The sequence below is a fragment of the Podarcis cretensis genome (assembly GCF_951804945.1).
Source record: "Podarcis cretensis genome assembly, chromosome: 17".
NCBI lineage: Eukaryota > Metazoa > Chordata > Lepidosauria > Squamata > Lacertidae > Podarcis > Podarcis cretensis.
This window is the reverse complement of record NC_137187.1, coordinates 32,431,580-32,455,258: the sequence shown is the minus strand read 5'-3', so window position 1 is coordinate 32,455,258 and position 23,679 is coordinate 32,431,580. Positions and strand designations below refer to the sequence as shown.

Below are 23,679 nucleotides of genomic sequence, written 5' to 3'. Positions count from 1 at the left end.
CGAGGGAGCCAGCGTACAGCTTCCGGGTCATGTGGCCAGCATGACTAAGCCGCTTCTGGCAAACCAGAGCAGCGCACAGAAACACTGTTTACCTTCCCGCTGCAGTGATACCTATTTATCTACTTGCACTTTGACGTGCTTTCGAACTGCTAGGTTGGCAGGAGCAGGGACCAAGCAACAGGAGCTCACCCCCGTTGCGGTGATTCAAACTGCCGACCTTCTGATCGGCAAGTCCTAGGCTCTGTGGTTTAACCCACAGTGCCACCCGGGGCACACAAATGGGCAATTTGTGGCAGCATGGAGAAAACTCTGTATCTCCATGCCATTGCACAAGCTTCAGTCATACAACTGGTGTGGCAGAGTTAACTCTTTTCCATGGCAAAACCCTACAGCACACAAATTTCTTTCCTGGGATGGATGTTATGGAAAGTCCATGCTTTCCACTGATGCTCCCCCAAAAAAGCTCGGCTGATATGAAAAGTGAACCCATTACACATAATTCAGATGGCATCGATACTAACTGGGATCCAGTCATAGGAAAGCGACCACCACCACTGTTCTGGTAAACGTGAACTGGGCCACATGGTTCCTTCTGTAATAAAAAGCAAGTAAACGAACCTACACAAAGACCCACTGATATGCACTCTGGCCCACTTAGCTGCTCTGGGATGTGGCCAAACATTGCACACACCACAGCCATATTATCAGCACTCCACTCAGCAGTCATGAGAATTTTTGCAGGAATGATGCCCAGATTTGGCATGCAGCAACTGATGAGGCTGTGTTTGGGGGACATAATGGAAGTTTATAAAAAAAATTTATGCACCGTGTGGAGAAAGGAGATACTGTAGAAAGTTGTTCTCCCTCTCACTTTTCAAGCAGAGCGTCCTCCAAGGACTGCTGACAGGCAGGAGAGTCAAAATGATAGGCTTCTGGCTGGCATCTGTCTCAGGAGACAATGGAAGAGTGTGCCTTCAGGGCTGAAGTCAGACCTTTGCAGAGTTACAGCGCCTGCTATGGCTGCAGAGACCGATATGGGAGAGACATGTTTTGTTGCAGAAGAGGCAGTTGAAGGTATCTGGTTGTGCTGATGCAGATGCATTCTCTCTGCACTCCTCCCAGTGGCCATTCTTCCACTGCTCAGTGCTGCAGATACACAACCAGGTGCTGTGTTCATCTGCAAGGGATCCCCAGCTAGCAGGGTTAATGTTGCCAGCCTTCGTGTCACATCTGCAGACATCTTTGTAATGCAGAGTTGGTCTGCCAACAGGTCTGGTCCCCGTAGAGCACATCCTTGGGGGTCCTGACATCTTCCATACTGTGGACATGACCCAAGCCAACATTGACGCTACTGAGGAGTGCAAACAAGGCGGGAATGTGGGCTTGGGCAAGCACATCTTTGAGACTCTGGCTTGCATGTGATGCCCAAAATCTTCCTGACGCAGTGCATGTGGCATCACTCCTGGCAGATAATAATAATAAAATAACAACAACAACAACAACAACAACAACAACAACAAATTTCTTTATACCCTGCCCATCTGGCTGGGTTTCCCCAGCCACTCTGGGCGGCTTCCAAGAGAATATTAAAATACAATAATGTATTAAACATTAAAAGCTTCCCTAAACAGGGCTGCCTTCAGAGGTCTTCTAAAAGTCTGGTAGTTGTTTTGCTCTTTGACATCTGGTGGGAGGGCATTCCACAGGGCAGGTGCCACTACCGAGAAGGCACTCTGCCTGGTTCCCTGTAACTTAGCTTCTCGCAGTGAGGAAACCACCAGAAGGCCCTCGGCGCTGGACCTCAGTGTCCGGGCAGAATGATGGGGGTGGAGACGCTCCTTCAGGTATACTGGACCGAGGCCGTTTAGGGTTTTTAAGGTCAGCACCAACACTGTGAATTGTGCTCGGAAATGTACTAGGAGCCAGTGTAGGTCTTTCAAGACCGATGTTATGTGGTCTCGGTGGCCGCTCCCAATCACCAGTCTAGCAGCCGCATTCTGGATTAGTTGTAGTTTCCAGGTCACCTTCAAAGGTAGCCCCACATAGAGCGCATTGCAGTAGTCCAAGTGAGGGATAAGTTGTGCATGTCTCGCTACAGGAAAGCAGCATGTTCAACATGCAAACCTGCTAGACCTTCATTTTGGTACGCCTGTAATGAAATTCACAGCTACGAGATGGTGACTGTCATTAGTTTAAAGGGGAACTGGATAAATACATGCAGGAGAATCTGATAAATGGCTACTAGTCATGATGCTTATATATTACCTCCAGTATCAAAGGCAGCAAACTACTCCCAGTTGCAGGACAAGTTGTGTTCCTACAGGCTCTCTTGGAAGCATCGGCTTAACGACTAAAGGAAACAGAATGCAGGGCTAGACAGGTTGTTTGGGACCGATGGTAGGAATTGGATAAAGCCCACCTCGCCTCCTGCCAGCCTTTCTGCACCCACTCCACAAGGTGAAGCTAACAGACTGCAAGAATTAAGCAGAAGAATTCCTTTCCATGATTTGTACTATTAATACACATTAGCATATTTGCAGCTGCATCACACTGCTGGCTTCTGTTCGACTTTTCATCAACTACAATCTAAATATCCTCTTCACACGTATGACTGCCAAGCTATGTCTCCCACATCTTATAGCTATGCAGTTGTACATGCATACACAGAGAGCCAAATGCTAACAAGGCTAGGATTGTGCTACAATAAATATATTTGAACCTGTATAGACTAGCCACCAGGTGAACCTTAGCTCATGTTGCTTGTGGGCTAAGTTGCCTACCGCTGAAAAAATGTTTTGCTCTTTGCTGGGAAGACACTTGCGACTGACACATTTCACTTTTGATATGGGATAGATGTTTTTCAGAAAACACTATCTCCTGAACTCTCAGTGTGTTTTTTAATCACATAAACACCCCTGTGGCAAGCTTCCCTGCCCATTAGTAGGGAATGATCTTTCATGCATTTCCCTGAATTCGAGCCTCTGAGACAGTTTACACTTGCTTTTCACATTTCAACGGAATCTCCCTCTCTGGACATTAAAAGGTAAGTAGCTGTTTGTGCATGCTGTAATCTCACAATTATGAGAAACCAGCCAGAGGCCAGAAGGAAACATAAGTGCTTCCTACATTTCAACCAAATGCTCTCCATGGAGAACTAGCTGGTATAGCAGCAGCTGAGAATTGCCTCTTCATCCTCCTCAAAGACTGTATTTGCATGGAAACCAACCTCATAGCATTCAGAGGATTATAGACTCTCCTGGCACATTTCCATTACATTCTCTTGGCTTCAGTGTGTCTGGTTTGTGGCTGCCTCAGAGAGGTATTTTAATAGTACGTTTTGGCCTCTACCCAGCTGCTGCATGTGCATTAGCGCTGTAAAAAAATTCAACAATTGTACCAAACAGCTGTTCAGGGGGAAGGAAGCAGGGGGTGGGGGGAGAGAGGAGACAAATACACTAAGCCCCAGCACTCTGCCTCAGTAAATACTAGATCAGAAACCCCAGCATCATATTTTCATATTGATTCCATTGATTTGGAAGAACACTAAGCAAGTTACAGGATTCAATTCCCCTGCAACCAAGTCATTGGCGGGAAGAATTTCAGGGTTGTTATAGGTTGTTCTTGCTCTCTCCTTATCCCAGTAAGAGGACCTATTTGGAATTAAATTCTACTAAGTTTGACACTGTTTGCTTCTGAGTAAGCATACACAAGATCATTGCTGTAAGACAAATCCTTAATAATAATAATAATAATAATAATAATAATAATAATAATTTATTTATTATTTATACCCCCCCCCCCAATCTGGCTGGGTTTCCCCAGCCACTCTGGGCGGCTTCCAACAAAATATTAAAATACAATAGTCTATAGTTTATTGACCTCTAATGGGAGAGCATTCCACAGGGCGGGTGCCAGTAATGAGAAGGCCCTCTGCCTGGTTCCCTGTAACCTGGCTTCTCACAGCGAGGGAACTGTCAGAAGGCCCTCAGCACTCAACATCAGTGTCTGGGCAGAACGAAGGGGGTGGAGATGCTCTTTCAGGTATACTGGACCGAGGCCATTTAGGGCTTTAAATGTCAGCACCAACACTGTGAATTGTGCTCGGAAACGTACTAGGAGCCAGTGTTCAGGACCGGTGCTATGTGGTCTTGGCGGCCACTCCCAGTCACCAGTCTAGGAGCCGCATTCTGGATTAGTTGTAGTTTCCGGGTCACCTGCAAAGGTAGCCCCACGTAGAGCGCATTGCAGTAGTCCAAGCGGGAGATAACCAGAGCATGCACCACTCTGGTGAGACAGTCTGCGGGCAGGTAGGGTCTCAACCTGCGTACCAGATGGAGCTGATAAACAGCTGTCCTGGACACAGAATTGACCTGCACCTCCATGGACAGCTGGGAGTCCAAAATGACTCCCAGGCTGCGCACCAGGTCCTTTAGGGGCACAGTTACACCATTCAGGACTAGGGAGTCCTCCACACCTGCCCACCTCCTGTCCCCCCAAAACAATACTTCTGTCTTGTCAGGATTCAACCTCAATCTGTTAGCCACCATCCATCCTCCAACCGCCTCCAGACACTCACACAGGACCTTCACCGCCTTCACTGGTTCTGATTTGAAAGAGAGGTAGAGCTGGGTATCATCTGCATATTGATGGACACCCAGTCCAAACTCCCTGATGATCTCTCCCAGGGGCTGCATGTAGATGTTGCAGGGGGGAGAGGACAGAACCCTGAGGCACCCCACAAGTGAGAGATCAGGGGTCTGAACACTCATCCCCCACACCACTTTCTGAACACTGCCCAGAAGGAAGGAGCGGAACCACTGTATAACAGTGCCCCCAGCTCCCAGCCCCTCTAGACGGTCCAGAAGGATGTTATGGTTGATGGTATCAAAAGCCGCTGAGAGATCCAGCAGAACTAGGAAACAGCTCTCACCTTTGTCCCTAGCCCACCAGAGATCATTGACCAGTGCGACCAAGGCAGTTTCAGTCCTTTCCCAAGGACATGCAGGCATCAGGCCTGCCACATGTTCCAGAGAGATGGTGAGCACTTGTGAATTCACTGATGGAAGAACATCTCCCTAGCATTGATGCAAAGCTGGAACAGACAACACTCCAAAGGTAGCAAGAATTATATCCCTTTATTGTATGCACTGCAAAACGCTGCATTGTAGCTTCTGCAGGGACAGAGGCAAATATAGCCGTCCACAAAGTATTACTGGACACTCACTCATGTGTTGCCTGCTGCCCCCTCCCCTGAGAATGTTTGCCAAAGTGGCAGGGAAAATTAGACTTAAATAGATTTGGGGGTACAGCCTAAGAGAAAATTGACCACAGGACTAACACTGCCCTGTAACAGAACATGAGCAACTGCTGTGGCATTAAAGTAGTTGTGAGGATGGGACTAGGATTACAGGCCTATACGGCCCTAGGGAATGTAAGGTTGGGACTTAGAAACCTGTATTATCAGCTGAATTAGCATGGCTAGATGGTCACATGCACCAAAGATGCATGAGCAAAAGGACCCTTCTGAGGTCCAAGGTGGAAATCGAGGTCCTCATCTGTGGTGGGGTAGGGGGACGACAGAAAGGTATAGTTTCTGTTTCAAACCAAATAGTATAGATTCACTTTTGCACTTCCTTTGGGAATGGTAAGTATCTACCGGTGTTGAAAAGGGGTGCACCGATCAATTAATGTAATATGATTGGATTGTTAAATGCAAAACTTAATAAAAATTATTTAAAAAAGAAAAGAAAAAGGGTGCACCTAAATCCTCAGATGAAGGAATGGCAAACTAGAGAGGCGTGTGTTCTTTCGTCCCAACTATGGTTATTAATGTATTAGCTGCATCAATTAGTGAAGCCAACCTGTTAGACATAATAACCAAAAGGAACAAGTCAAAGTGATTCACGAAGAACTGCTTTGCTGCTCCCACTTCAGACAACAGCCATGGTGTGATGGGTGGAGGTGGAACACGAGCTAGTGCTTCAGCAGCAAAACAAGAGTTGGAAAGTGGAGGAAACCAGCTATCGGAAGAACTACCCCAAGGAAGCCCAATAAGGGAGGGCATGAGACCTCAGGACTGCCAAGGCCCCATCCCTTTGCTTGAGATCAATTCAGATGAACCATATCTTCCATGCAAAGCAGTCACTTTGCTGTCCAGCCAAATCCCACATACTTGTATCTGCAAGCTAAGCCCTACACAGAGATGGAGCCTTCACGGAAGTCTGTTTTCCCAATGAGGACGTTGAGAAGGACAGGGTGCCCTTGCCTGCATTCAGACTGTGCTGTCCTGATAAGTTCCTCCGTTTGATCCTCATTCTCGCGGTTGAGCAGGAAGCCTTTCCCTCCTAAGCCTTTTGCCACCACATGGTAATCTGCAAAGAAAAGCAGCACATGAGCAAGGAGGAAAAACACACGGAAGGGGAGATGGACTTTCTTCCTAAAATGAAAGGGGCTGGAGCTCAAGGCTGATGCTGCTGTCACTAGAAACCCTTCTGGATTTACCCTTCAACAAGGAGTATACAAAAGCTCTCTTCTACTTTTTATATCCCAGAGCATGTGACAGAACACTTCCAAGGTCAGGCAGTGGTTCACTCAAATTAATAAGCTAAGTTACCTACCCTGAGTTTCATGGGCTTGTGGCAGCTGACCTCCTTGCCTGCTCCTTCAGTTGGACTCAAAATTCCTGAATGCTAACAAAATGTGTGTCTCCTTTTCTTATCTCTTATCATTACAGAAAATATAAATTAGGCCTGTGATATTTTCCACTGGTTTTCTAAAGGCTTTCGCTTTTCATACACCCCCTTTTTATTGTAGTAACTGCGTTACGCAGGCTAGCAACTGCGTATTACAGGTGTAAATAGTTTGCAAATCATGCGGGTAAAAAAAGTAAAGGTAAAGGACCCCTGGACGGTTACGTCCAGTCAAATTTGACTATGGGATGCAGTGCTCATCTTCGCTTTCAGGCTAAAGGAGCTGGCGTTTGAACACAGACAGCTTTTCCAGGTCATGCGGGCAGCATGACTAAACCACAACGGGACACCGTGATGGAAGCCAGTGTGCATGGAAACGCCATTTACCTTCCCTCCGCAGCATGGCTATTTATCAACTTGCACTGGTATGCTTTTGAACTGCTAGGTTGGCAGGAGCTGGAACAAAGCAACGGGAGCTCACCCCATCGCGGGCATTCGAACCACCGACCTTACAATCGGAAAGCCCAAGAGACTCGGTGGTTTAGACTACAGCGCCACCCGCATCCCAATAAATCATTAAAATCATGCTGAACACAGATGAAGCAGCTAAGCCAGAAATCAGTAAAATTGCTTGTGAGTAAATTTAAAGAGTTTTATATTAAAACTGTTGATGTGGATATCTCCAAATCCAGCTTTTGGGAAAGGGATATACCAAGTTAAAACTAAGGCATGTGTCAATACTCTCTACTGGTCCAAATACACAATGGTTCAAATATGCATATATTTGGACCAATGCATGCATTCTGACTTTCAGTACAGTATAGGAATGAAGTTCATCTAGAGGTTAACTATTTATTTATGGCATTTTATATAAAATGTTCTCTGGAAAGCTCACACACAGAAATGGAAAATACAGTATTAAAAAAATAATCAATTTGCAGCATAAGAATTGTTGACAGATGAAACCAGTTATGCTGACATTTAAAGGTGATATCTTCATAGACATCTCATATGCCATTGTAAGCAATCGATGATGGGTTCTGTCTAGCTTGCACAGCAAAGAGGTTTAGGAACAGATATGTTTGATTAATATTCCCCCTGTATGATTGATCTTTTACCATAAGGATGCAACTGTGCAAATTTACTCACAAGTAACCCTAATGACAACCCTAATGTAGGCTATGAGAAAGTGTATCACATGGATGATTTGCAAACTAATTTACACTTGCAATAAGTTCAGCAGAAAAGCACATACATGCACTTTAAGTACAATGAACCACATTATACTGTGTTCTGTTCAAATGAGCCATGTTTGCCACTTGTTTGGCGGAGCTTAAACCCAGTTTTGAAAAGGGAGATAGTGGGGGCAGCCTGTGGATCTGAGGTGCAAGTGTGAAAGTCTAATCGGATTATGATCCGTTTAAATTCCAATTGGGTGTGCTCACAAGAGCGGAGCAATTGCATCTCTCTGACACAGAGCATGAGGGGGAATTGCCCTACAAGCAGAATTTGCTCTGTCCCAGAGGCCAGGCAAGACACTATCTTCCTGACCCTGCTTAAAAGAACAGCCAAGCCAAGCTTCTTTGCTTCAACTTTGCCAAGATCCACTTATGAATTTGTGTATAGGATGCCATATCCGGCACTAATAAGGCTGTTAACTCACCTAGATAATCCAGGCCGCAGGCTACATTGCTGCCAAGCATGGGAACTTGCTCCCGGGAAATCTGGCTCCAGCAAGCATCGTTCCCCACCAGGGCGATGACAGGTGTCTGACAGAGCAGAACAAAATGTTATAGACCTAAACAGGAATTAAGAAAGGGTACTCACAGTCTTCTACCCTACCTTTTTATATATTAGGATGAACAGTGACAAAAGGACAGTAAGAAATTATGGAGGAGGCCATTATCCAGAGCCCCTACTATGAGAGAGAAGGAAGAGAGACTATACTGCAATCTTGGATGTCAGAACTAAGCCCTCTCCACCTGTTGCCCAAATATGTAGAGAGAGGGAATTCTCTGTCATGTGGCTCACGCGCCCTATTCAGCCTGTTATCCTCATCTCTCCACACTACCTGAAACAGGAGAGCTGAGAAGGATGAAGAAACAGAAGCAAGAGGAAAGGAAGACCTGTCTATCTATCCTATTCCTGAGACATATTGGGGGTGGGGTGGGAGGACAGAAGGGGGGAAATATCTCTGCCAAAAAGCAAGGAGGCAGTCATTTATCACTCAGTCTTGCTCCAGCAGTCCTCCAGACAGGTTTTAGGAAATGCACAGGTTAACCTCTCCTGTGACTTGGGAGGGGGAAGTTGGGTAGAAAATGTGCCTGGCTGGATTTGCTGGCAGGCTACAATAGGTAACGGAAGAAGACACTTTGACTCTACTGTTGCCTCTCAAAGCAGCTCACCCCCAAAACTGGCTGCCAGACAAAATCTAGTTAAACAAGGTGATTCTGACCAGTGAAGTGATCTCTTGGCAAAGCTGCCAGCAGCCACAGCTTTCCAACTCTGACCATCTCCAGCTGCTTTCAATAACCCCACCCACAGATGCAGAGAGAACACAAATTGGGCAGAGCTAGGGTTACCTTGTGTCGCACAAAGGTGTCAAATTCCATGATGCTGAACCCAAGGGAGCCATCTCCATATATGATCCAGACCTGCCAAGGATTTTTTTATTAAAGAGTGAGTGAGAATAGATGCAGCAGCCAGTGAGGTGAAATGCAACATCACATGTTCTCATCACCCTATTGATTTTCCTACAAGTAAGCAACCATCACTGAGAAGGGCTTATCGATCAGAACCCTCCGAACTTGAAGCATAGGAATTCCTATTAAAAAAACTTCTAATTTGGCAGAATATTCAGATTATTTGATATGTATATGTATAATTTGGAATATTTAATGTGATTTGATTGGATCGTTAAAGTGGAAAATTTAATAAAAATGATTTTTTTAAAAAAGAGAAGGAGGGCTTATCAATCTGAAGAAGGGCCATATAAGCAAAAATTATTAATTATTGTTATTTATTACATTTGCATACCACCCTTCAAATGAAGACCTTACAGCAGCTCACAACATAAAAATACGAAATGAGAACACAAAATACATAATAAAACAAAAGCAAACCAAAAACCCCTTCCACAAACACATTTAAAAGGCCACATTTAAAAGGCTTGGTTACAGAGAAACGTTTTCACCTGGCGCCTAAATATATGTAATGAAGGCGCCAGGCGAGCCCCCCTGGGGAGAGCATTCTGCAAATGGGGGGCCACAGCAGAAAGGCCCATTCTTGTGTTGCCACCCTCTGGACCTCTCGTGGAGGAAGCACACGCTGAAGGGCCTCAGATGAAGATCATAGGATCCGTATCGGTTTATATAAGAGGCAGTCCTTGAGGGCTGGCTGATAGGACAACCGCAATTCCCCAAGTTGGAGGAGGGGCTGGCACACAGCACAGTCACTAACTGCCTGTGTCGTGTGACCCTTACCTGGCCTGCCCCCCTCCCCTGAACCACTGTGATTTGGGCTCCCCTTGTTCTCCCCAGTCCCTCTCTTCCCAGGCACACCTTTCAATTAAAAACAACAACAACCCAAATTTAAAAACACACAAATAAAAAAGCAGTTGAAAAAAATTAAATTGATTGGGGCAGTAATAAAAGGAACAAAACCCACTTTGCAATAACCCAATGGGGACTCAGGCAATCAGCCCAACTACCTCTTTGGGGCAACAGGAGTTGTTTAACCACAGCTTCTACCCTTGGCTTCCCAATACTGTGCACTAACCTCTGAGTCCGGCCTGCAGAGCTTGGCTCCCAGCGCAAAGCCTCCACCAACCCCTAAGGTCCCAAAGGCTCCTGAAACGAGCAAAAGTAGAAGAGCAGTGATTGAAGGAAGCCAGTAGGTTGCCTTGCTATCCCAGCAGCTCACAGGCTGACCCGTTCCTGCATTGATATCCTCTAGCTTTTTCAAAAGCAGAATTTGTTGGTTCGTTTTTTATTATATGGTTGTTATTAAACTTTGCTGGGATTAGTCACCTTGGGCATCTCAGACATGAGACAGAAAGGCTGAACGTTAATATTTTTCATAAACAAAGACAAGGAGCTGTGTGCCAAGAAAAGAAACACAAAATCCAAGCAGTCCTGATGATAAGAACTTGTTCCAGCTTTTTTTTTTTAAAAAAAAGGGGAGAGCCTCCTAAAGGAGGCAAGCAGAACTCTTAAAGGCATCTTAGGTCAATGCAAAACAATTCTTGAAGTTAGGAAACTCCTTCTGGTATTTTCCTCAATTTTAATTTCTGGAGGAAATTGCTCTTTCCAAAACCTTTTTAAAATTATGTTCTCCAGATGGTGCCTTCCACCATGGTTAATACAGGAAAGCAAAACAGCACAGCCTTCCTTAGACGTATCCATCCCACAGCCTCTATGAAAATGGGGTGGAGTGTCTATTCTACAAGGCTCATTTCTATGGAATTGTGAAATTGGATGTGTGTTTAGCAAAAAGACAGGTATCTGCTCAAAGGAAGGAGACATTTTTGCTGCTTCATATCGCAGCAGAACAGCAGTTCAGAAGCTGTAGATACCAGAATCAGCAAAATCAACCCCCCTACCCCCAGAATACATTACACTTCCCAACATCTCGCTAATGTCGTGTTACCTGGATCCAACCAGGTCAGTGGCCCCCTGGGCTTTACAATGTAGGCGGCACTTGCAACAAAGTCACCCCCGTCAGCAATCAACAAGCTGTCTTCAGGAAGCAAACTATCCAAATGGTGCAGCAGCTTCAGTGGGTTGAGGTGCTGCTCTGTCGGTTTTTCTGCCTTCTCCCTGGGGAGGAACATGGCCCACAGACTAATTCAAGACATGCCCAAGGCCAGCATTACTCTCCGAATATCAGTTATACAAGGACGAGAAAAAGGAACAGTGCACATATGTGTTTCTCACCTGTTTGCCTTCTCCTTTATGCGATCAACCGCCTTCAGGCCTGTTACCCAGTCCTGGGGACACGAATAGCCCTTCAACGCTTGGCTCAAGGACACCAGGAAGCAGGCAGCATCCCCTGTAGGAAAGGAGTTGCAGGAGGCCTGAAAAGCGCAAGGCTCTGACCAGGAAGGGATGCACAATGCAGCCAATGTATCCTCTTCCTCAGGGTCATTGACTTCACCGAGCCATGCCACGAAGCACATCCTCTCTCCCTCCAGCAATAGGGCCAGCCCCTCACAACCCCCATATTGCAGACCTTGGCAGGCCCCTCACCCTGAATGGCCACGGTGGGTTTCCACAACACATGTGCGTTCTTCAGCAGCTGCTCCCGGTTCCTGTTGACAGCAATGATTTTGCTGCGTTTACTTAGGATCCCCCCGAATGACAGACGAAAATCACAGACTGTGCCTAGAGAGCAGAACAGAAATTATGGGAATGAGACAAACTGCTTGCTTGCTTGCTTTCTATCTACCTACCTACCTACCTACCTATTTACCGCCCTTCATCACAAGATCTTAGGGCTGTTCACATATAACTAAAGACACCCATCACACACCCAAATAGGCCACCTACTTCCAGGCAGCCCCCCTTTAGCAACAGGTTAGCACTGGCAACTACAATGAGCATATCTACCTGCTAGAATGACCACATCTGCCTCCTTGAGTGCGTCACGCCGGTTTTGACGGATGTGCAGTGGGCTATTTTTCCCCAGCATGCCGCGAGCCATGCCTCCAAGAAAACATGGGATCCCCAGTTCTTCTAAGGTATCTCTGGAAGGATAGGAGGATCTCACTGCAGAGACTTCAGCAACAATGTTCCATTATTGGCCAGCAACATAACAGCTTTATCCGGCTGTGGCCCATAGCCTCAGTCCCCTCCAGAGCCCCAGCTTTACCCATTACACCAGACTCCTGCCCAACCCCAGTCCCAGTTCTCACGTCCTTACTGGTTTGGCTACCCCATCCCAGACTACTTCACCTAAGAAACGATGGCACTCCTCAGCTTTAGGGGTAGCCTCGCTAATGGCCGATACTGATTAGTGTGCCACAGACAAATGTAAATGGGATCCGAGGGGAGCCAAAATTGCAAGGTACCACCCCTCACCTGAGTATCTTTACTGGTGTTGGTGGTAGGGTCACCTGACTACCAAGGATGATGACTGGCTTCTTAGCTCGGCTGATGAGCTCCACACACTGTTGCACCTGCACAGAGGCATGCCCAGGTGAGGGTCAGTCTGAGAAAAATGACCAAGTTTTCAAAGCAACAACACAGCTATTACTGGGGGCGGGGGGAGGAGAGAGAATAGCTTCAAAAGAGGAAAACAGCAGCTCCTCACTGGGGTGGGGGGGACGGTGACTGTGAAAAGGCAGTAAATCTAGGACTTTACAGGTAAGAGGATGAAAGCTACATCATTCAGTTTCAATTTGCCCTCCTTTCCAGAGGAATAGTGAGTTGCCCTCTTTACAGAAGACAGTAAAGGCCAGAGGAAGTCAGAAGGTATAGGAAGTCATGAAACACAATAGGGATACATCTAAATTTGCAGTTATAACAGGGACAGTACAGATATAGCAGCAATTAAAATATATAAATTAGATCTTACTCACTAAAATATAACCTGAAGTTGTCATTTAAAACCTTAATCATGATGATATCAAAGCTTGTTCCCTATGTTTTATGGCAATCACACAGAATTTGGCCATAAAAGGAAGGTAATATTTGTCTGAAATGTAGGACTTAATTATAATTGAGAAGTAAGATGCTCCCAGCTCCACACATTAACTTTGCTAGTTCAGTTGGAGCTGGGACTCTATGGATTCTCACCTGTCCCTTTGAAGCCTTTGGCAAGTTCACTGGCAGAGGTGAAAGGTCCTGCATCTCCCATGCCCCGGCAAAGAGGTTCCCTATGTAACTGCGCAGATACCTGGGTGACAACAAAAAGAATGTGGTCTTGAAGGCCAAGATCTTGCCATGGTAGTGATGAGGAGGAGGCTGTAGCCTATACCACAGAAGGCAAGGTGTTAGTTTGCTACCCAAAGTATGAGCACCAACCAGCTACCAAGAAGCTCAAGGTCTTCATGGTGGCAATCTGTAAAATACAGCAGAAGAGCAAGAGAAATCTTCCTCCCCGATATAGAGGACCAGATCGAAGAATTGGGGCATCTTGTAATTAAGGAGCAGGTGAATCAGTTTAAAAAGAGGGGGGAGGGTAAGAGAGAGACCTATAAAATTCTCCAGGGCTCCATCACTAGGCCCTCCACAGAACCGCTCACCAGTTAATACCTTTGCTGATATGGGAGGGTGGAAGGCAGCTCACTCACCAGTTAACAATCTTTCCCAAAAGGCTTTTAGAAGTGAAGTTCTTGAAAATCTCTCTCTCTACTAGATGATAGGGATACAGGATATCCAAGGGGAACTCTACAAACACAGGCCCTACAAGACAAACAGGAAGTTCCATAACCACCTCAATCTGTAAAGAAAATCCCCGTTGGCAAGGAACTGTCCAAAGAAAAAAAATCTAGTTAGAAGCATGCACCGAGACCAACCCACTTGCTCACTCATGGACCTTGCAACCTTTTTTGGCACAAAACCGTGAACATCTTGAGCTCTACCGCCCACGTGGCAGCACCCTATTAGAAGGATCTCCCATATCAGAAGTGTCGGCCCTGGATTCCTGTATCCACCATTCCTCATCCATCAAAAAATAAGTGTCCTAGCATGCTCAGAAGAGAGCCACAGTGCTTCTCTAAAGTCAGCCTAGGAGTCTTTGAAACTCAGAGATACGGCTGCCGAAGCTGATAGTGGCCTATCAGTGAGCTCCAATGGGTCAAAATTGGCTTCATGTGAGGAGATAGGTTGACAAGTTCTACAAGTCCAGCATCAGAGTCAGGTGGGCAGGTAAGAGCCAATAAGATACTCGAAGAATAAGCTGTTATTCCCACACTCTCAGCCCTGAGATCTTGCACATGGGCATTTGACTTCAGGGGGTGAGGCTGGAAGAGATGCCTCCATGACAAAATACTGTTCTACTGTGGTGAAAGGATTTTGTTCCAAAGTGTAGGCAAATAGCCTACTGGGTGTTGAGAAAATTCAGAGAGAACTTTTTGCTCTTCCATTCACAGTAAAAAATACTGTAAATAGTAAAAAAAGAAAGAAAAGCCTGATATTTTTTATTCAAACCTAACCAACCTTTCAAGGCTTATTGGACAATAAAAGAAAGATATCTGTAGCCCACACTGAGCCCTTGAACTTTTATTACTTCCTTGGCTTAAGTACAAAAACAGCCAGAACCTAACAGCCACAATCCTGTGTGGGTGGAAGATACTTGTTGCAAGCCAACGGCACGGCAGCATACCTGGAGTGTCACACTGGGCAATGGCAATGGCCTTTCGCAACACAGGGGCAATCTCTCGGACAGACGTCACGGACGCACAGAATTTGCAGAGTGGTTTAAAGAGGGACAACTGATCAATGTCTTGGAGAGCTCCTCTGCCCTGGGGATGGAGAAAGGAGAAAGCTCGTTCACAATCCCACACAGCTGCAGCTCAATTGCCCTCAAAAATACACATGCAGAAAAATTGCCTGCTAAGCTGCTGCTGGGGAGAGTCAGTGTCAGTGAACACAGAAAGACCAAAGTCCTACTTAAATCAAACAGGAGCAGCATCAAGTTCTAGCTACTCTGTCACTGTCCTTTGATTCTAGGGCCACCAGACTGAGCAGCCTACCTTCTGCAATCTGGCTGTTGCCCCTCCAATCAACAACACAGGAGACTCTGCCATCTGGGCATTTTTCATAGCTGTCACAGTGTTAGTCACTCCTGGTCCTGCTGTCGTTACAGCAACTCCCACTGTTCCTGCAACAGAAAAATGCAGAGGCAAGTGTCACTTTGTGCTCCTCCCTCTTCAGCAAGCAACAAACGGGGAGAAATGTGGTACCTGATAGCCTGGCCACTGCATCTGCTGCAAATACAGCCGTTGCCTCATGCCTCGTGTCCACAACACGAATGCCCAGCTTCTCGCAAGCCACCAAAATGGGAGAGATATGTCCACCCGGCAGTGTGAACACAAAGCGCACACCATGGGCTTTCAGCACTTCTGCCACAGTTTCTCCACCATGCCGAGTGCTCTTGGTGTCCACCTGGAACAGACAAGTCTGTCTTTTGGTCCTGGCTTCCCATGAACAATGCAATAAAAGGTCAGGGGCTTAGAAACAAGGATGATGCTAGGCCTTCAGCTCCCGGTACCCAGTCCTACTGAAACTGCTTCTGATGCATAAATATTTAGCATTCGGTGTCCACAACCAATGAATTCTTCTCCCAGAAACAATACTCTTTTCAAGATGAGAAGCTGAGGTGCTCAAATGCAAAATCCACTCTCATCCTAAGTTTTGTGCACAGGAAACTGCTTGATGCAGAGTCAGACCGCTAGTCCAGGATTTTTCATAGGGTTTTTGCCTCAACCCTTCCTGAAAATGCCAGGGTTTGAACCTGCGACTTTTTTCCATGCAAAGCTCTACTGGTTAACTACAGTCCTTCCTCTACTACTTCTTACTGTGCCTTTGATACAGAGCCAATGGGACTGGGGCGCAGGAAAGCAAAGGGCATCGACAGGACTAACTGTTGTTTAACATCCGGATGTCTGGTGAAAGACACCTGCTGCGAACGTTTCACCACCAAGATCATCTGAACAGAAATCAATTAATACTGGGCCCCAAAAGCAATATAGTATACATCCTTGCAAAGGGAGGGTGGGAGACATAATTCCATTTTGGACCTAAGCTGTTCATAACCTGCCTACTCTCTCTTAAGGCCTTTGGCTCCCCTATAACAGAGATGGAGAACCTGTAGCCCTTCAAATGTTGTAGGACTCCAACCCCCACCAGCCCCAGCCAGCACAGTGAATATTGAAGGATGGAATTTGTAATCCAGCAGCATCCAGAGGGTTGTGGATTTCCAATCACTGCCCTATGGATAAAGAAGCCGCATCTAAAGGCAGTCACTGATTTATGCTTTACCTGATGCCACAGCTGATAGATGAGCCCCAGTTTGTGAGCTACCCCAAGAAGAGTCACTGTAAGGCTTCCCAGCAGCGCCAACAGCCATGTCGAGGAGCCTTCTAGAGCCGAGGCGGCAGCAGGCACGTCAGGATTCATTTGTGTCAGCTATAGATGCACTCCTGTCCCGAAAGGAAGACAAAACACAGAAGTACCATTCTGTAACTTGTTTGCCTCAGCTGCATGCCAGCAATGCTGTAGCAGTTCTATTCTGTAACACAAATACTTAGTTTATTTCTAGTTTTCTTGAGGTGACAGACAAGGGATTTTTTTAATCTAAAAAATGCAGGGCAAATTCTCTCAAACTGTGATTCAGTTTTATCTAACATACATAGTTATGCACCAAGAATTTGTAGCAGTTCAGTCTCTGGCAAGGCAGCAGAGACGGATGAAGGAAATGGCCTAGGCCAGGAGGCAGCGGCTTAGTGTCCACAGAAAGAGAAAGCCAGGTGGAGTTATTTTTAATAAAAATGAAAATTGGAAGAGAAAATATAGAAAGCCAGGAGCTTCAGAGATAAGAGAAACACGTTCACATGTTGCTTTGATTAACCTACCCAATCTTTGACCGCAGCCATCAGTTCTGTAACTTTGCAGCATGATTAGTGTGCAGGGAACTTCCTTGCTATCTAGCCAAAGCCCAGAAACGAGATGTGTACTTCTATTTACTGATGTCTTACTGGGCACTAGACCTGGACAATTTTTCAACATATCGTTCAAAACTGGTTATGAAGTCCACAGCACAATATGAGTTTCATAAAATGTTGTCCGTCAAGCATCGCGATTTTGAGAAAACTGTGTAGCCGGCTAGTATGTACTTCTTAGGGCTTCCGCTGCCTCCTGCAGGAGCAGTGAGAGACTGACACACAAGAGCAGGCATAGCCGAAGTCGCTACGATTCTTTTGATTGTGCAACTGCCTCTACAAACTCAAGTGACGATTATGAAAAAAGCTGGGAAAGCAGCAGCCAGCCAGCTTATCAGCCCTTATACTTCTTTTGATTTTGCAGAAAGCCCCGGTTCAGCAGTCTAGTAGCTGGTGGAACAAGTTGGTAGGTGCTGGTCTGGCCTGGCTCAGGGCTTCTTGCTGGGAGCCCTATTTCCCCTTCCTTACCGCCATGAAAAAAGAAACAGGTTGTTTTCTTCAGAGTAAGAACGAAAAACGTTGTCCTGTTTTTTAACTCTTTTTCTTTACTCCCATCTCCTCTTCTGCCTGCGTTTGTGTGCACATGCAAGAAGCCTTTCTTTAACCTCTCTGATGTCTTTACTACCCATCTGAGGGTGGAACGGGGAGCACCATTCCCCTTTTAAAATAAGAACAAAAAAACCAAGTTGCCCTGATGGCTCCGTTTATTCCCGTCTCCCCTTCCTCCTTCCCTTTGATAAAAAGGGAGAGAGATTGGTGGGATAGGGGCTTTTGGGGGCCCTTCTATGTCACAATATGAGGAAATGAAGGGGCGGAGATTTGACTGTTGCTGCTTTATGCTTAAATGGGAGATTAGGTGGTTGTTGTGAGGTGAGAATGATGGGGAGGGTGGGTGCTTGTTGTTAAGCAGAGCAAGCAAATGCGTGTCGTCAGAAATAAGCCCTGCTGAAAACATTTATTTAGAAGCTAACATTGCAGTTGACACCTGAATTTTCCCTCCACCTTGTGGTACTGTGCAAAGGTGAAAAGTAGCAGTAGCTAAACACGCTGTTGAGATTGAATGAAGGAATTTGCTTTGAGGTACTGACTACGAGTAGGGGAACTTGGCCTTGGTCAAAAGGCAAAAAAATATAAATATATCCACTCTAAATATCACAAAAACCATTTAACACTACAGTAGCTCAGGTGGAGCAACAGGGGACCAGTCAACATCAGGTAAACTGCAGACTCTACAAGACAAGAGCCATTTTAACATTGCTGTAAATCTTGCAGGTTACTTTATTTGACCCTGCTGCCAGTACAAATATAGAAGTGGTTACTTTAAAGGCTGTGCACAGGAACATGTCCAGGAGGCGCTCTTATTCATCCCATGATCTACTGCTAAACATTGCTCAGAGCAGCCACACCAGGAAGAACTTTACCTTCCAGGAATTCCAAGTCGGCACCAACCTCCAGTACTAACATGACTAACTTTCTCCTCGGTGCCCCATTTGGCGCATCATGTAGCAGTGTCTTCACCTCCAATGATGGTACCTTTGGATGTAACTTCCACAGCTTTATCCATCAAAGCTTTGGTTCCTTTGGAAAACTTGTCCCACTGACACTGACTGGATCGTTCCACCCAATCAGCTTGGCCCTGCCCACAGCTTCCACCAACAGCTTAATGCTTTCAGAACCACAATCCAAACCCATCCATCCATCAGGGACCCCAGAATCCACAGTGGCTTCTCCAATGTTAGCATTCTCATCAAATTTACCTGCAGTGATGAGGTCAACAGGCAAAGTGATGTGTACACAATTATTCTCTGCTTTTGCCATCAGGTCCTTGACTATTTTTTATCCTTCCTCATCATACAAAGAGTTGCCAATTTTCATGTTTTTGAGCACTTTAAGGAAGGTAAAAGCCATCCCACAATAGATAACCATCTCATTGACTTGATCCAGCATGTTTTTGAACAGCTGAATCTTATCCTGAACTTTAGCGCCTCCCAGGATTGTTGGGAAGGGCTGCTCTGGGTTCTCTAGAGCTTTTGCAAAATACTCCAGTTTTTTCTTCATCAGGAAACCAGCAGCTTTGTGAGGCAGATTGACACTGTGAGCTCTGTGTGCAGTTTCAAATGCATCATAGATATAAACATCTCCAAGTTTAGAAAGCAACACTCTGAAAGCATCCACCTTTGCAGAATTGGCCTTGATCTTGTTCTTGAAGTATCCTTTCCCTTTCCCTTGCCTTCCTCTTCCATGTGGAATCGGAAGTTTTCCAGAAGAAAGACTGAGCCAGTTGCGCAAGCAGCTTCCACATCTATACCCACACACTCATTCAGGAATGTGACATCCCTGCTTAGCAAAGCTCTGAGCTCTGCTGCTACTGGCTTCAGGGAGTATTTGTCAGGCATAGGAACCCCACCAGGCTGACCCAGGTGGCTCATCAGCACCACAGACTTGGCTCCATCGTCCAAGCAATGCTTAATGCTTAGGACAGCTGCCTTGATTCTTTGGTTGCTGGTTATTTTATGGTCCTTCATTGGAACATTGAAGTCAACCCGCATGACCATGAGCTTGCCCTTCACATCTGGACAGAGTAAGCTTGGTGGAGACAGATATTTCACAGCAGGAGCAAATGGACCGCAACCTCTTCCTTGTTCACCAGCAGCAAGAGCAGAAGTAAGTTTAGTTGAACTGAGTGGGGCTTACTCATGCATAGAATTGGAGCTGGCCCTCTGAGTGGGGAAGGAGATGCACTTGACACTAGCAAATTACATAAACTACTCGTAAATTAGTAGAAAACAGATTAAATTCTTAACCATATGCAAGTTTAATTAATATTCTTACTAAATCTACTACTTTTGTAAATTTGCCCCCAAAACTGCATAGAATATTAATATATTCTCCAGAAATATTTAATGGTTTAGTTGAAGCATGCTATCATTGAGTTAATTTTCATGTAATTATATGCATCAAGTTTAGAATCCTCCCCCCCCCCCGCCCCAGTATTTTCCCAGATTATTTGTGTTCACTATGACTCATTACTGTATTTTGGATTGTCCTGGACCTGAATACCACCATTTGGTATCCAAGCCCCAAACCAAAGTCCTGTTTGGATGCATTTTGGCTTGCCTGCTGATGAAAGTGATGATTTCATCAGTGTGTGGTGATTCAGACCCGCGACTTGGTAACAGTTGCCAAGACATTACCATGTTCACCTCTACGTAGCTCCATCTTATTTCAGATATCGTGATATATCAGTATATCTCAATGTTTAGCTGATGATATATTGTGATATTGAAAACCAGATATCGCCCAGCCCTACTGGGCATGCCTACACCTTTGCTATAAATGAAAATTATAAGTCATCGCTGATAGACAGCATCCACTCCACCATCCCCTTCCTTGATCCTTCCTCCCCACCTGTTGAGCAGCAGGTTTATCCCATCCCATTCTCACTCCATCACCACATATGCACACTGCTGCTCAACTGTGGAACTGTGTCGGAAGAAACCAGAAATAATGAAATCCCTGCACCAGATATATTAAATATTGTAGATTTGTTAAAAACATGGAGGCTGAATCATATACTAAATGGGGAGTAAGTCCTCTTGAACTAAAATGTGCTTAAGTAGACTTGCATAGAATTGTACTGCTGTGGAAGAGAGAGTCCTTCTGTTACTTCAGCAGTGCCATTTGCTCAATATGTCTACCACACAAGAGCCCCCGTTTTTCCACCCTATTTTTGTCTTAATTGAGTTTTGCACTTTTATTCCTGAAATTCTGTATTACGTACTAGGTAAACTGGTTTTATACAGATTTACCTTTCTACCACATTAGAACCCTACAGCATCCTCATACTTGTCCAAAATGTTGGTGCCAAAAATTCATGATTCAGTTTCTAAAGAATAAGGCAAAGAAAAGAACTAGGAGGATCTTACCAGAAGGTGAACCAACAAAACCAAAGCAGTTGTATCTGCAATCATAATGGTGAGTCCAGAGTACACTCAGGGAACTTTCTCCCTGATAGGATTTGTTCAGCAGCAATACTCAATCATTGCTTAATGTGGTTTAACCTTGGAACTAATTTAAATTAGTATCATTCCAAACAGATTCTTACTTAAATCTCAATATACGCCCACAGACCTCTGTTTTCCATGTACACCTTTGCACCCTAAAAAAAGCTTTGGGCAACCCAAATTCTGCACTCCACTTACCACAAGAGAGTCCCCTATGAGCTGTCTCAGCATCAGCTACAGCCCATAGCTTCATTTTAGCACAACTCACTAAATGGATGAATGAAACCCCTGTCTAATACATATGACTAAGGAAATGGCATTTCTTGTCCTTCTAGTCCCCATTTATAGATTTGTATTAATATACAAATATTAACCTTTTATCTCACTTTCTTTCCCTGGAGAGGAAGATCCTTCCCCTCCCTACCCCCAACCCCCCCTTCTTTGTCTCCAATCCACCTTTACTCCTCCTCTTAACGTGCAAAGAGGAAGGCACGTCTGGCAAACCCTCACCGTGATCAACTTCCACCCGGATACCTATGTCCCCACTATGGAAGGAGGTGTGGCTCCAGAATTGGCTCCACAGTCATTTACGGACTCACTATTGAGACCGTGTTCACGGAAGACAATCTTCCCCGGCTAAGAGTGATCGCCAAAGAAGAAGGTGGTGGGTAGGCGGGGTTGAGAGAGGCGACGACTGCCCGATCCCACCCCCACCCCCGTTGCACGAGCTCACCCGCCCAGCAAGCTTCCCCGCGGCTCCTGAGCGGTGAGGATTCGAACCCTGGTCCTAGCCCAGATCTCTAACCACTGCGCCGCACCACCGCTTCCCATCCCTGGCCGCCACCAAAGTTTGCCAAAGCGACCCCCCCCCAAACTTACAAAACGAGAGCGAAACGTCACCGCCACCGTCGGGAAGCCAGGAGAGAGTAGGGCCAGGATGGAAGGGGGAGAGGCAAGGCAGGCAGGCAGGCAGGCTGGAAGCGGCCCCGCCTTCGCCGTCGGGCCCGCCTTCCGCCAGGGAAGGGCTGCTGAGGGAGCGCCAGCCGCTTCTCTCTGCAGGCGACGGGACGGCGTGGCTCCGGCAAATTTTGCCTCAGGGCCAGGGCGGGGCACTGGGGCAGAGGCCGCATTCACACGAACACGTAACACGCAACCCGCCTCAGGCGCCCCTCGGGCCGGTGAAGGCCGCCAGAGAGGGAGGGGGAAGAAGAGGGCTCTGTGCGCGCGCATCCCCCCACCCACCCCCTCACGGGCTCGAGGCCTGGCTTCTAGGAAGCAGAAAACGGGCTGGCTCCTCCGCACAGACACGGGACTGCGCGTGCAGACGAGCGCTCCCCCCCCCCAAAAAAAATTCCCCCACTCCCTTTCCCCCCCCCCCACACACATATACACATACAGGCCCCGCCGGCTGTTACCTAGCAACCCGCGCCGTGTCACTGGGGGCGCGACGGCGTGACGTCACGCGGCGAGCGAACGATTCCTCGAGAGGGCGGTTGGCAGCGGGTGGCGATAGCCGCCAGGTTGCTTGTCCCAAGTCGCGACTCGTAGCAAAACGCAGTCTGTAATCCACGGAGGTTGAAAGGGAGGGAAATAGAGTAATGTTTGGGTAGAGATCTTCCGGGTTCGCATTTTTTTAATTCTCTCTGAAGAAGTGAGATGTATTTGTATTATATATATTTATATGAGCTTCTTTATTGCTTAACTGGTTGCACAAGCATTTACTATTATATTCAAGTTATTGTATATTTCTTCATCTTTATTTTTTTTAAAAAAAAATTCATTAAGAACATCCAAATAATATCAAAGCAAATCATAATTCAAGAAAAAAAACCCCAAATTACAATCCAAATTATTAATTATTAAATTTCAAACGGACTTTCCATATTCTAGACCTCTGAAGAATCATCTCACATAATTATATTTCTGCCTCCTTGTTGATCTCATAATTTCCACATTCCGATCTTAAACTCTCAAAGTCCCCAGTCCCTGGCTAATCAATTCTCAATCATGTATCCTTTCATCTGACAAGCACAGCTTTTTGTGTGTGTGTGTGTGTGTGTGTATGTTCCCTTGTCTGTTTGCTAGCGCAGCTTTTCTTTTACTGTTATCTTCCAGTCTGGGCTGTTGTCCAAGTCTGCCGTTTGAAGTTTTATGATCCCTAATTCCAGAGTTATGTTATTATGCATACTGTTTGCAAATATACCATATTTTTCGCTCTATAGGACGCACTGGACCATAGGACGTATCGAACCATAGGAGGGGGAGAACAAGGAGGAAAAATTCCCCCCCTCTGCTCAGCACCCCTTCAGCGAAGCGGCAGGAG

General features: G+C 46.0%; 1 protein-coding gene and 1 pseudogene across 5 annotated transcripts in view; both read right to left on the bottom strand.

Annotated features, from left to right (window-relative positions):
• Nucleotides 1–5,116: 5,116 nt before the first annotated feature.
• Nucleotides 5,117–23,679, bottom strand: part of ILVBL (ilvB acetolactate synthase like) — a 44,168-nt gene continuing 25,605 nt past the window's right edge. Inside the window, exons 1-16 of one of the 4 annotated variants that reach the window (XM_079959423.1) lie at nt 22,772–22,905; nt 16,673–16,833; nt 15,595–15,796; nt 15,385–15,512; nt 15,015–15,153; nt 13,981–14,092; nt 13,484–13,583; nt 12,767–12,864; nt 12,296–12,432; nt 11,936–12,070; nt 11,624–11,738; nt 11,337–11,506; nt 10,467–10,537; nt 9,272–9,343; nt 8,353–8,458; nt 5,117–6,371 (exon numbers count right to left, since the gene is read on the bottom strand). In XM_079959423.1, the coding sequence (XP_079815549.1) occupies nt 6,193–6,371; nt 8,353–8,458; nt 9,272–9,343; nt 10,467–10,537; nt 11,337–11,506; nt 11,624–11,738; nt 11,936–12,070; nt 12,296–12,432; nt 12,767–12,864; nt 13,484–13,583; nt 13,981–14,092; nt 15,015–15,153; nt 15,385–15,512; nt 15,595–15,796; nt 16,673–16,810 (1,902 nt within the window). In that variant the 5' untranslated portion in view covers nt 16,811–16,833; nt 22,772–22,905 and the 3' untranslated portion in view covers nt 5,117–6,192. Of the gene's footprint in view, nt 6,372–8,352; nt 8,459–9,271; nt 9,344–10,466; nt 10,538–11,336; nt 11,507–11,623; nt 11,739–11,935; nt 12,071–12,295; nt 12,433–12,766; nt 12,865–13,483; nt 13,584–13,980; nt 14,093–15,014; nt 15,154–15,384; nt 15,513–15,594; nt 15,797–16,672; nt 16,834–21,161; nt 21,239–22,235; nt 22,379–22,771; nt 22,906–23,679 lie in introns of those variants that run through there. The other 3 variants (XM_079959421.1, XM_079959422.1, XM_079959424.1) reach the window with 3 other exon arrangements.
• Nucleotides 17,267–21,155, bottom strand: LOC307206397 (phosphoglycerate kinase pseudogene; annotated as a pseudogene). The gene has a single exon. The product of its transcript is annotated as a phosphoglycerate kinase pseudogene (transcript).